Raw genomic sequence first — 13,166 nt, 5'->3', positions numbered from 1 at the left:
CACAGTTGTTTTTGGTAGCAAATTTCTATTTTAGTTTTAGTTATAGTCTTTGGAATGAAACTTAATTTAGTTTTAGTCACATTTTAGTCACCTGGAATGGTTTAGTGTTAGTCTTGATTTAGTCGACTAAAATGTATTTTGGCGGGCCTTGATGCCGTCGTAATGACTGATTACACTTGCTGAAAATAGCTGATCTACAAGCTCACAATGACGCGTTGTGAGCTTGTAGATCTGCTATTTTCAGCATGAAACCAATTGTAAAATGACTTGTCTTTTTTTTTCATACTGGATCTCTTGTCCACTACCCTTCCTAACATTTTAGTCTAGTTTGTATTTGTTGACGAAATTGTCAATGTATTTAGTCTTAGTTTTAGTCATCATGGCTTAGTGTTCATGTAGTTTCCATTTCGTTTTCGCCAGTGAAAAAAGGTAGTCGGCGAACATTTTTCGTCATAGTATTCGACGAAAACAACAGTAGCAGTCGACGAAAACAACACTGCCTGGGACTCGTCGTTTTTCACTTGACACCTGTAACTGATTACACTTTCAGAAGCACTACTGTTCTTCTTACACGTGGAGTGTACAGTGATTATCCAGTGTACAGTGAGGGGGCCCATCCTTTCCTGAAACTCAAGCACACAAACCTTTAAGTCCGTGTAAATGGCGTAATTGGGGAACAAATTAATTTGTGGGGAAAGATACGAATTGTGAAGTATTGTCAATGAGACTCGTGTTATATCATGTGCATGCCCGCAGTGATTGAACTTCATGCTTTTCAAGAGCCAAGTATGTGGTCTAGTTGTCTAGTGTGACTATTTTTTCAAGTCCGAATCTGACTGTATCTGATATGACATATCATAATGCAGTAACACCGCTTTTCCATCTCTCTTTTTTTACTACTATACTGTCTGGTCTGAATAAAGAGGAAGTGCGTGCCTTATAAACATGTAAAAAAAAAAGAAGAAAAAAAGGACCAATCTCAAGAATCTCAAAAGCAATGTTTAGAGGCCTGGTGACTTTAACAAAGTTAGTTATCTCTCCTAAATTAAGCTTCCTCCTGTCTAGATTGGTAATATTACTAGCTATGATGGATCATGGATGAGATCGAATGAACTAGAGATCGTCATTTTGTGATGCTTTTGTATATTTTTGTTACAGTATTTGTTTTATTCTATTCCTCTGATAGTCCTTTTAGACACAATACCACACACACACTCACACGCACGCACATACTCACTCACGCACAAAATACTAATGAATGTCTCTTATAAGCCTCAGATTGAAATCGTACTGTGACACATGTGCCCCTCTCCAGGTTAATCTCCCGGACATGCTGAAGTGGCCACGGTGTTGCATAGACTACTCCACTGTTGCCAGGGTGACGGGGACACGCTCGAGGCATCATGTGTCTCATCAGGAGGGATAGCGGATGTGTAAGGATGCGCAGCGGAACCAGCTGGCCTCTTTCACAGACTCCAGAGCACTGTGTCACAGCAGAGATCGGACCAGGTCACTTAACCCATTCTGGACGGGGAACCCCTTTTTGGCGTTTTTAAGGATTATGTTATAGTTTAGCTATTGAAAAAATAGCAGATCTACAAGCTCATTGCGCGGCTCGGAGTGCCGCGCTATGAGCTTGTAGATCTGCTATTTTTAACTCAAATCTTTGCTTCTGGTGGGGGGTCCCTGGAACAACATATTTTTCAACCAGCGGCCAAATTCATATTATTCTGGGGCTCCTTGACATGAAATAGTTTGAGAAAAACGTAGGTTTTACAGAAAACTGTCAGGATTTAGAAGGCATTTGTAGAATCGTCCCTCAGGTCTACACAGGTTAATAGTCCTCTGTTCTGTGACGCAGCCAGGCTTCGGCTCTCTACGTGTACAGTATGCTAACCGTACACGTCACAATTACATTACACCGGTAATGAATCACTTCATTGTGGTGCTTTTTCTTTTTTTAATGGCCCCATAGAGATGCTTTTAAGAAGCAAAACATAACATTTCATGGAGAATGGCTTCAAGACATGCTATAATAACTACTGTATAACGTGGTCTATTGTAGCAGTAACTGCAATTCCCAGAAATCAATTATTCAATCATTTATTTTTTAATGGAGCAAATGGGATTTGAGATTTACAGGCCTTACGTAAAATGGAATGTGTTGCAAAACAAAAGACCAATTTCTCCGCTTTCTTTCCGTAATTGCGGAAAGGTCAATGGTCCAACACTGGACATTAAATTCCCCCTATCTCCTCTTTAACCCATTCTGGGCGGGAACCCCTTTTGGTGTTTTAACTAAGCATCATGTTATACTTTAGCTATTGAAAAATAGCAGATCTACAAGCTCATAGCGCGCCACCGAGTGGCGCCCTACGAGCTTGTAGGTCTGCTATTTTTAACATCTGAATGAATGGGCAGAGACCTACTGAAACTCCAGTGAAACTATAATAATCGGATTAACTCATGCACAGAGGCCTGCCCTGCCAGAAAGTCTGCTACCACCCAGGCAGAACGGGCAGTCAATATGCCTACCGTACAAACACCGTACTGCTCTCTGGCTGTAAGGCATGTGTGGGTCGAGATCGTACAGGATTTATAGGATATACACAGTATTTGCATGACATGGATCTATGATTTATGGTTCGTAATAACATCAGTACTCCCTCCCTGGCTCCTTCACACACACACACACACACACACACCTCAGCCCATATTTCAGTATGTGTGAGAGTTGTAAAACATCTAAGAAAATCTGACCGAAATAAAGCATGAAAGATTTTTCTTTACCCTACACTTATTCGGAACATTTGAGGCAAAATAAAACCAGTTTCTGCCTGAATCAATTAGTACAATCAGCATACTTCATGTGTATAGCAACATAAGCAGTATTCTAGTCCCTATGCTTCTGGGAGCTTCAACTATTTATTACTTGGCTCTATTCAAGGAAATATACCTACAACTCCTGGTGATCAGAGAGCCTGGGGGCCTTGTTAGTCAGAAGACCACATACAGACGACAGATTTGCAAGTGCAGCTACTCATACAGTAAATGCTGTTGGTGTAATTAATATCCCTGCCATGTATATGAATTGTACGTACACTGATCTATTTTTATTATCCTATTAATGTAAAACTTTGTTTTTGCTCTTGTTTCTCTCTCTTTCTCTTTTTTTCCTTTACTATTACTATTACCTGTGCCATACATGGGAAACTGGCGGCCGGGGGGGCACATGCGGCCCCCACCTTCACTTAATGTGGCCCTCAGGTTAATATTGGAATATATTTATTTAATTTCTGTTATAATTCCAATCAGTGCCGGCCCTGAGCAATTTGGTGCCCTAGGCAGGATTTTTCGTGATGCCCCTTTGAACAATGACCATGGCCCCCTTGTGTTCTAAAGCACTGTGTGTTTTATTTTTTTGCTTGGTGGATGCCCCCCTCCCCTCATGATGCCCCAGGCAACTGCCTGTTCTGCCTGATGAGAGGGCTGGCCCTGATTCCAATCATGCAAACATGACCGGCTTTAATTACTCCAATTCCAAAATAGCACCTGCAACCCCCCAGGCACATGTACTAATGGTGTTAACTCCACATGGCCTGAAGCACCACAAACACACAGATAGAGACACATCCACACACACACACACACACACACACACACACACACACACACACACATCACACTTCCAGCTGCTTCAACACTGAGGAGCACTTCAACACTTCAACACTGAGGAGCACGACAGATAAGAGTGGAGAAGAAGTTGGTGCAGTGTGGAGTGTGGCGACTTCTTTTATGCCGGTAGCTATGAGGATTTACATTTTACAACAAGGCACGCAATGGTCTGGCCCCAGGCACCTCGGCTGGTATTCCTGGCAGTGTGCCGCGGGTTCGACTCCCGATCCCGACGGCCTTTACTGCATGTCACCCCCCCATCTCTCTCCCCATTTCCTGTCAGCCTACTGTCTGTCCCTCCATAAAAAAATTATATAAAATAAAGGCGAAAGCCACAAAAAAACATAAAAAAATGACTCGGCGATTCGGTTTCTGTGCATTGTTTCATTTTCACAGTGACATTTACGTGACATCACAGAATCGCTGTGTCATTGTGGCATCACAGCAATTCTGTGACGTCATAACGGCACAGAAATTTACTGACGTCATATGACACAGCGGTTCTCGTGACGTCATATGAGTCATGACACAAATGATTCTGTGATGTCATATGACACAGCGATTCTGTGATGTCACAATGACACAGCAATTCTCTGACGTCATATGACACAGCGGGTTCTGTGGCGTCATATGAGTCATATGACACAAATGATTCTGTGATGTCATATGACACAGCGATTCAGTGATGTCATAATGACACAGCAATTCTGTGACGTCATATGACACAGCGGGTTCTGTGATGTCATATGAGTCATGACAATGATTCTGTGATGTCGTATGACACAGCAATTCTGCGATTTCATCATGTTCTCTGCCTATAAGCTTGGGGCGGGACAATGTATGTGCAGTGTGACTGTGTGTTTGTTTAGTTGAGTTCTACAGTGTGCAGGCTTTAGTATTGTGGTATACCGGTCCAGCATGTTTGTTTGCATATATGGATTTGATTGTGCTTTGCATGGGCGTGATACTGTGAGGGCACCATGACTTTGTGTTTTATGTTCTTCATAGTGCATTTGTGCTTTTTAGCTGTGGTTCGCAACCTGTTTGCCAGGGCCCACTGGTGGGCTGTGAGGATACTGCAAGTGGGCTCCCAAATAATTGGCAAAACAGGCTACAACCTCCAAAAATAATCATATTTGAACTCGGGACCCCTCCAAAATAGTCATATTTGAACTGGGGACCCCTCCAAAATAGTCATATTTGAACTGGGGACCCCCCAGTAACATTTAGTGTTACTCGGTTTTACTGTTGTTGTTTTTTTGCCTCTTTCTTATATTATTTCACAATTTGGCCAATGCTTGACCAGTTTTTATTATATAATTTGTTGATTACTTTTGATGCAGTAATGGTCTTTCCTTAAATTTCCTTGATTGAGAACCACTAGTGCAGGGGTGGGCAACCTTGACGATGGAGAGGGCCACTGTATTTCTGCACTGACTTCAGGGGGCCACATTTCATATTAATGTCGTAGCAAAAATAGCCGATCTACAATCTCGTCGCACTGCGACGAGTTTTGAGCTTGTAGATCGGCTATTTTTGCTATTATTTGAATTGAAATCCAGATTATAATTTTTTGCTATTTTTGAATTGGAATCCTGAAAAGTAACATTTCTATTTAATCTTCCGATGCCTTTCAAATGCCTTCAATTATAGTTATGTTAACTTTATGAACTAAATACAAATGCATTGGACATAAGAAAATAACATTTTAATAGTAGCCATTAAGCTACTAATTTAGACTGAAGTAATTAAAGCGGGTCATGTTTGCAAATCAACAATATCAGTATTCTGATATTAACCTGAGGGCCACATTAAGTGAAGATGGGGGCCGCATGTGGCCCCTGCGACGCCAGTTGCCCATGTATGCTAGGGGAATAAAGGATTGTCACATACGGGTTGGAAAGTGAAGTCTGGTGCATGCATGCATTCAAATCAAACTTTATTTGTATAGCACATTTACAACAGCCAAGGCTGACCAAAGTGCTGAACAGAGTAAAACAAGACAGTAGAGCATAGCAATATAAAACAATGAAAAAAGAGACAACTAGAAAAAGTGCCCTTCTGGGCACAGGTCTCCACCAGGAGGATAGGACTGTGTGAGATGTTTGGCAAAATGTTTAGGAGTAATATAAACATGTTTGCCTTTGATGGCAATTGGATGATTTGAGGCATTTTGTTCCAAAAATGTGTTTTGCAAAAATCAACCTGTTGGTGGCGCTATAACAGGCCAATGTGAAAAGGGTGGGATATATTCCTCAGCCTAGTAAGAAAATGTGTGAAAGATTTCACGTAAATTGCATGCTGTGTTCATGATTTGAGGCTTTTGTTCAAAACGGGGCAATCTTGCAAACTGTGAAAGCCAATTATAGCCAATTAGGGTGGAATTTGAAATATCGGACAGATCCGACTTGAGCACATGACCATAGAGATACTGTGTAACGATTTGTGAGATTTTTGGACAGAATCTGGAGGAGTAATATCCAAAAATGTGTTTTACAAAAGTCGGCCTCCTGGTGGCGCTATAAAAGGCAGATGCGGAAAATGCAGGTCAAAGGTTTGTCCTTGGCCTCTAGGGAGTGTGCATGCAACGTTTCACGCAGATCGGTGCAGTTTTAGGTAACACATGTGAAAAGCTGCCTCATGGTGGCGCTATAACAGGCCGTTGTGGAAAATGCGGGGCAGAGGTTCATCGTTGGCATCTAGGGAGTGTGTGTGCAAAGTTTGGCATCGACCGGGTTAACGGTGCCGGAGATTAGCTGGTAACGGACGGACGGAAGGACACACGGACACACGGACACACGGACGGACACACACACACACGGACGGAGTGCAAAACATACTCTCTCCCCATGCCTTCGGCCTGGTGGAGACAATAAAATATAAAACAGAGCATACAATAGCACAGAGCAGGAAATCAATATACAGGTAAATCAGGTGCAGTTAAAGGCGAGGGAGAACAGACGAGTTTTGAGGAGGGATTTAAAAGCCCCAATTGACTCGGCAGATCTAATATGGAGGGGCAGCATGTTCCAGAGCTTGGGGCCCGCAGCCGCAAAAGCACGATCACCCCTGCTCCTCTTACTAGTCGTGAGCTCGACCAGCAGCAGCTTGTCCGCAGACCTTAATGCTCTAGATGGGACGTAGGGCACAATTAGGTCAGAGAGGTAGGAGGGAGAGAGAGCGTGAAGTGATTTAAAAACAAATAAAAGCACCTTAAAATCTATTCTAAACTTAACAGGGATCCAATGGAGAGGGGCCAGAACTGGGGTGATGTGGTCTCGTTGAGACAGTCATTGAGACTGTTTATTTTGATTTTACGATGTTTATGCCCCAAAATGACTGGATATATGGGTTCTGTAGCAATTTGTAGCAATAGAAATATTAGACCTTAATTGTTGCATGTTTACGCATGTTTACATTACTTTTTTTCTTTTTCTTTTTACATTTAGTAGAAAACAGCCCATATTGCATCGAGGTGCCCGGACGTCCCTTATAGTGGCCACCTATCCTTTTACCCTTGGCAGTATTCAATCAGAGAATCGATCAGCCAAAGAACAGGGTGTACAAGAACCAAAATTTACAAACAACTCTCTACGTTAGTAACATGTTGCTCAGGTTCATGACCTGGGTCATTTTGGTACTACAACAGGATGACAGTTTAATGAAGCCTTGTATTAAATGTTAGCTGACCCATGCAACCATCCATCCATCCATCTTCAACCGCTTATCCGTAGTCGGGTCGCGGGGGCAACAGCTCCACCAGAGTGCTCCAGACTTCCCTCTCCACAGCAACATTAGTGACTTCCTCCTGGGGGATTCCGAGACGTTCCAAGGCCAGTGAGTCGATGTATTTCCTCCAACTGCGCCTTGGTCTGCCCCGGGGTCTCCTCCCAGTGGGACGTGCGTCGAGGACCTCCCTAGGGAGGCGCCCGCGAGGCATCCTAACCAGATGCCCGAACCACCTCAGCTGACTCCTTTCCAGGCGAAGGAGCAGCGGTTCTACTCCGAGTCTCTCTCGTGTGACTGAACTTCTCACCCTATCTCTAAGGGAGATGCCAGCCACCCGTCGAAGAAAACTCATTTCGGCCGATTGTATTCGCGACCTTATTCTTTCGGTCATGACCCACACTTCATGACCATAGGTGAGAGTAGGAACGAAGATTGCTCGGTAGACAGAGAGCTTTGCCTTCTGGCTCAACCCTCTTTTCGTCACAACAGTGCGATACAGCGACTGCAATACCGCCCCTGCCGCTCCGATTCTCCGGCTGATCTCCTTCTCCGTCCTCCCCTCACTCGTGAACAAGACCCCGAGATACTTGAACTCCTTCACCTGGGGTAATGCCTCATTCCCTACCCGGACTGCACAATCCACCGGTTTCCTGCTGAGAACCATGGCCTCAGATTTGGAGACGCTGATCCTCATCCCATGCAACCAGTAAAACAAAAATCACACCCGTGTGAACTGAGTGGTGTAAGGTCTTATATAGACAGATCAGCTGTGGTCTGACGTAATGAAATCACACCCGTGTGAACTGGGTGACCATAGCAACCATGCTCATTTTTTTTGGTACGGACAGACACGTAAACTAACAAAGCCAGTTGTAGGAGTGGTTTACACCACTCAAAAATACAATAACAATCATTTCACATTTTAGATCCAAATGTATAAAACAATGACATTTCTCAAGGTTCGAGGTTCCTCTTTATTGGTACATGTTGAGACTAGTAAAATGAGAGTAATCGCTTCTACTGTTTAGAACGATGACCCACATTCAGGGCATTTAGAATTTAACACACACAAACCCACTGCCCCATTTCGGCAATAGAGGTAAAAAAAAAGAAGAGAAAGAAAACGGTCCTATTTCAGCAATAGGGGCCAATGGTCACAGTGCTGCCAGATATTCAGATATCAGTTCACAGGATTTGATCTGGATACAGATGTTCCATGTGTCATAATGTACATTCACTTTATCGCTGCACAATATCTGATCTGGCCACAGAGGACGTTTCATAATAGAGGGTAGGCACAGGTGTAGCATTGATGTTAAGGGCTTACAGTATGTTATCGGGGCCATACTGTATGTATCATGGATGATCATCTGGTACATACAACCAAGAGACTGTACTGAACCTGAACACTGCACCTACACAGACAGTCTTCTCTGGGTTTCTATTTTTTTTTCCTATTTCCCTTTTTCTCACTCCCTCTTGAAGTGCCCTCCCTATTTGGTCGGTTTCACGGCAAACAACACAAAACAGACGTTACATCTCTAGACTTTAGTTAGTTAGTTACTTACGTAAACAAATACATTCATTTGCACATTTTTGTTTTCATTTGACTGGACAACAGTGTATAGCGAGCCCCGGAAAGGTGCAGAGACATGCGAGACAAACTCAAGTATGGTTATTGGGTTCCTCAGATAATAATAATGAATTGCATTTTTATTGTGCTTTTCCAAGTGCTCAAAGCGCTTTACAATATGGTTCATTCATTGGGAGGTGAAGCGGCAAACAGTCGACGCCAGCATCCTCACTTCCCACACCGGTTCAGTGTCTTGCCCAAGGACACTTCGACATGTAGACAGGAGGAGCCAGGATTCAAACCGCCGACCCATGGATCATTGGACGACCTGATAATATAATAAAACTTTTATATAGCACTTTTTTAAACAAAGTTACAAAGTGCTTTGAACAGTCAGACAACAATAACAAAATACATCACAGGTGCTAAAGAAATAACAATAGAAAATGCAAAATAACAAACATAGATACAAATCAGGGAGATGCAAAGGCTATTCTATAAAAATGGGTCTTTAGGAGGGTGTTAGAGACTGGGTTAGTCTCAGCTCCTCTGGTAGGCTATTCCAGAGCCTTGGGGCCTTAACCACAAAAGCCTGATCCCCTTTAGTGACCAATTTAGCCTTATACCTCCTGAGCCACAGTCGCCCTAAGGGGGATCTATGAGGATAAGGGTTCCTCATAGATACTTTCTAGAGGATGTACATTCAGCAGTAAATCATTGTCAGTAAAATAACTGTTATTAATCACTAATCAGTGTGTAAGAGTACAATTAGGTGGCGGAGATGGTTGGCGGAGAGATCATTGAATATCCTCCCAAACGGATGCTCATTGCTGTCATCCATCCAAGTAGTTTCCTGGCCAATACACCGCTGTAGCCACTGATTATAATGGAGACTATGAGACGGATGGATGACACACATTAAAGAGACACTATGTAACATTTTCTGTATGAGTAAATTGTAATTGTGTCCAATCTGTATGTTAACACAATATAACTTATATAACTACAATTGGGGTGGTTGTATTTTGTCTCCCTGCTCTTCTATTGAGACATTTAGATCAGGTCAAAGGTCATGTCTCACCTGGATGCCAGATCCGACACGAATTTTGATCTGATGATCAAGATTCAATTTATGATCAGAAACTGTTCAAGATTCAATTTATCCCTTGAGCAAGCAGGCAGGCTCTAGTCTATTAGCTCAATGATAAAAAAAAAAAAGAGGACAGACAGACACAGAGACAGACACATAAGCCAGGGACACACATAGCTGTCTATAGGAGTGGCTAGCACCACTCAAAAATCTGAATTTATTTGCGCAGGTAACCTCCTCACCTAGGGTGTATTTATTTGAACAGAGAAAGTTGTAATACTTGACTATAGGGCCTGGCTGTCCTGTATGATGTGTACAATACAGTCTGCAGTACAGTACATGCTGTGTGTACGTGTATATATATATATATATATATATATATTCATTCTCATGTTCACTGTTGATAGTTTGTACATATACAGTATACTGTCCATTCATATATTAATTCGATTCATAGATTCACTCACAGACTGTATACATGTACATTTACAGTATATATTGTATAGACTGAACACACATATAGAGGGTATGCGTGTGACATCATCATCAAACCAGGAAGTTATGCAGGAACGCCTACTGAGTGGCAAAAAACTACTCTGGCCTTGACAGCCTATACATCCACACAGAAAAGTCTTATCTGATTGCATTAAACAACATTAAACAATGTTAAACTCACTTTGCCTGTTGCTTTGCCACTCGATTTGCCACTCGATGTGCCACTCACTTTAAGCATGCGCATACTCTCTATTATTAACCTATTCATTCAGAGACCCGGGGCAGATGTCTTTCACTGAGTCTCACTGATGCAATGACACCTGTACCCAAATAAGATTGATCTCATCTTATCTGATCTCATCTTATGATTAAGGATCGAGCATGCAGGTGACAGCCCCCCTGGCCCCGGCCTGGACACAAAGGGCTGAAATGTTCAATGGATTGCATTCATGATCAGTGATCACTACATTTAATATATCACAAATTAAACTTATATTATGCTTAGGTGAGACCTAGATAGACTACAGTGATTTACAGTACATTATTAGTGTTGCCTAGTAAGTGCCCTAGTTAGTCGTATGACTCGTATGGCCTGTTGCATGCCTGCCTCTTCCACACATAGATGTACCTTTCTATACCTATACACAAACATATACTATACATACAAATGTGTATTACGCACATTTATTGAGGCAGCATTTACATGCACCTTAAACACATTTTGCGCACTAGTCCACACTATGTTTTAAAGGCACCCTATGTTTGTGGATTGTGCAATTGATAATGGTATAGTACAATTTTACTGGTGTTTACGGTCGCTCACATTCATGAAAGACATGAAAAAAAAGCACATTATGAGTAGCTGATCCTTGGTAAAATAAGAAGCATCTTCTAAAAAAGAAAGTTGGGCATGAGAGTTATGTCATAATAAACCATGACAGATTGATTTCCGTGCAGCTCCTTGAAATGTCAGTCATGAGACCATGAAGTGGACAACCCACAAATCAGAATGAACCAGGTCAGATGTGTGTGTGTGTGTGTGTGCATCTCGTCGTCTCACTTCCCACGGTTGAAGGTGGGAATCCCACTCCACCCCGGTACAGTGGTGGCGCGCGCGCGCACGCACGCACGCACGCACGCACGCACGCACGCACGCACGCACGCACAGTATATATTGTATAGACTGAACACACATATAGAGGGTATGCGTGTGACATCATCATCAAACCAGGAAGTTATGCAGGAACGCCTACTGAGTGGCAAAAAACTACTCTGGCCTTGACAGCCTATACATCCACACAGAAAAGTCTTATCTGATTGCATTAAACAACATTAAACAATGTTAAACTCACTTTGCCTGTTGCTTTGCCACTCGATGTGCCATTCACTTTAAGCATGCGCATACTCTCTATTATTAACCTATTCATTCAGAGACCCGGGGCAGATGTCTTTCACTGAGTCTCACTGATGCAATGACACCTGTACCCAAATAAGATTGATCTCATCTTATCTGATCTCATCTTATGATTAAGGATCGAGCATGCAGGTGACAGCCCCCCTGGCCCCGGCCTGGACACAAAGGGCTGAAATGTTCAATGGATTGCATTCATGATCAGTGATCACTACATTTAATATATCACAAATTAAACTTATATTATGCTTAGGTGAGACCTAGATAGACTACAGTGATTTACAGTACATTATTAGTGTTGCCTAGTAAGTGCCCTAGTTAGTCGTATGACTCGTATGGCCTGTTGCATGCCTGCCCCCCACACACACACACACACACACACACACACACACACACACACACACACACACACACACACACACACACACACACACACACACACACACACACACACACACACACACACACACACACACACACACACACACACACACACACACACACACACACACACACACACACACACACACACACACACACACACACACACACACACACACACACACACACACACACACTTGGCTGAGAATTAGCGTATGTATGCCGCCGAGAAACCTTCAAAGGGGCGTATTCGATACGCAGGAACAGGGGCCAACAGCAAGAAAGTGGACTGTTTGTAATTTGTGTCTGATGTGAAGAAATGTGTGGCTATTGTCTTTCTTCAGGTGATAATGGATGGAGCTGCGAGCCATAGTTGAGGCAATTCACACAGTAATTTAACAATAGACGTGCCAATGAATACTAAATGAAGTGCGCCAGGCACACCATTTAATTAGCAGGCTATTCAAACTCTACGTCTACAACTAGGCTATGAAATTCAAGGTAACATTCGTCTAGACTGGAGGCTGGAGTCATGGTCTAATTTTCAATGAAAGAGTCAGCAGTAAAGTGGTTGAGTTACAGGGTGATCAACATTAGAAATAGAAACAGTAGAAAATCAGTACAAAGCATATTGGAATTGTACCCAGACCCAGTCTTACTGCATGCTCTCACTTGTGTGGATGCATATTTATTTTGAATATGCACACACGTGATGTGTGGTAATTTCATTCGGTGACCATGCACGATTTCATTCGGTGACCATGCATGCGCATGCTGTGGGAGGAAATAATTATAGTATGATGTAAAAAAAA

General features: G+C 42.6%; 1 protein-coding gene across 1 annotated transcript in view; it reads right to left on the bottom strand.

The window, feature by feature from the left end:
* LOC306915139 (uncharacterized protein) overlaps positions 1 to 13,166 on the bottom strand; it is a 37,765-nt gene that overhangs the window by 10,879 nt on the left and 13,720 nt on the right. Inside the window, exon 19 of the mRNA XM_079492388.1 lies at positions 3,595 to 3,599. Coding sequence (XP_079348514.1) covers positions 3,595 to 3,599 — 5 coding nt within the window. The remainder of the gene's footprint in view (positions 1 to 3,594; positions 3,600 to 13,166) is intronic.

This window comes from Electrona antarctica (genome assembly GCF_951216825.1).
Source record: "Electrona antarctica genome assembly, chromosome: 22".
In the NCBI taxonomy this organism is placed as follows: domain Eukaryota; kingdom Metazoa; phylum Chordata; class Actinopteri; order Myctophiformes; family Myctophidae; genus Electrona; species Electrona antarctica.
Note: the sequence above shows the minus strand (reverse complement) of the source record. Positions and strands in the feature narration are given on the sequence as shown.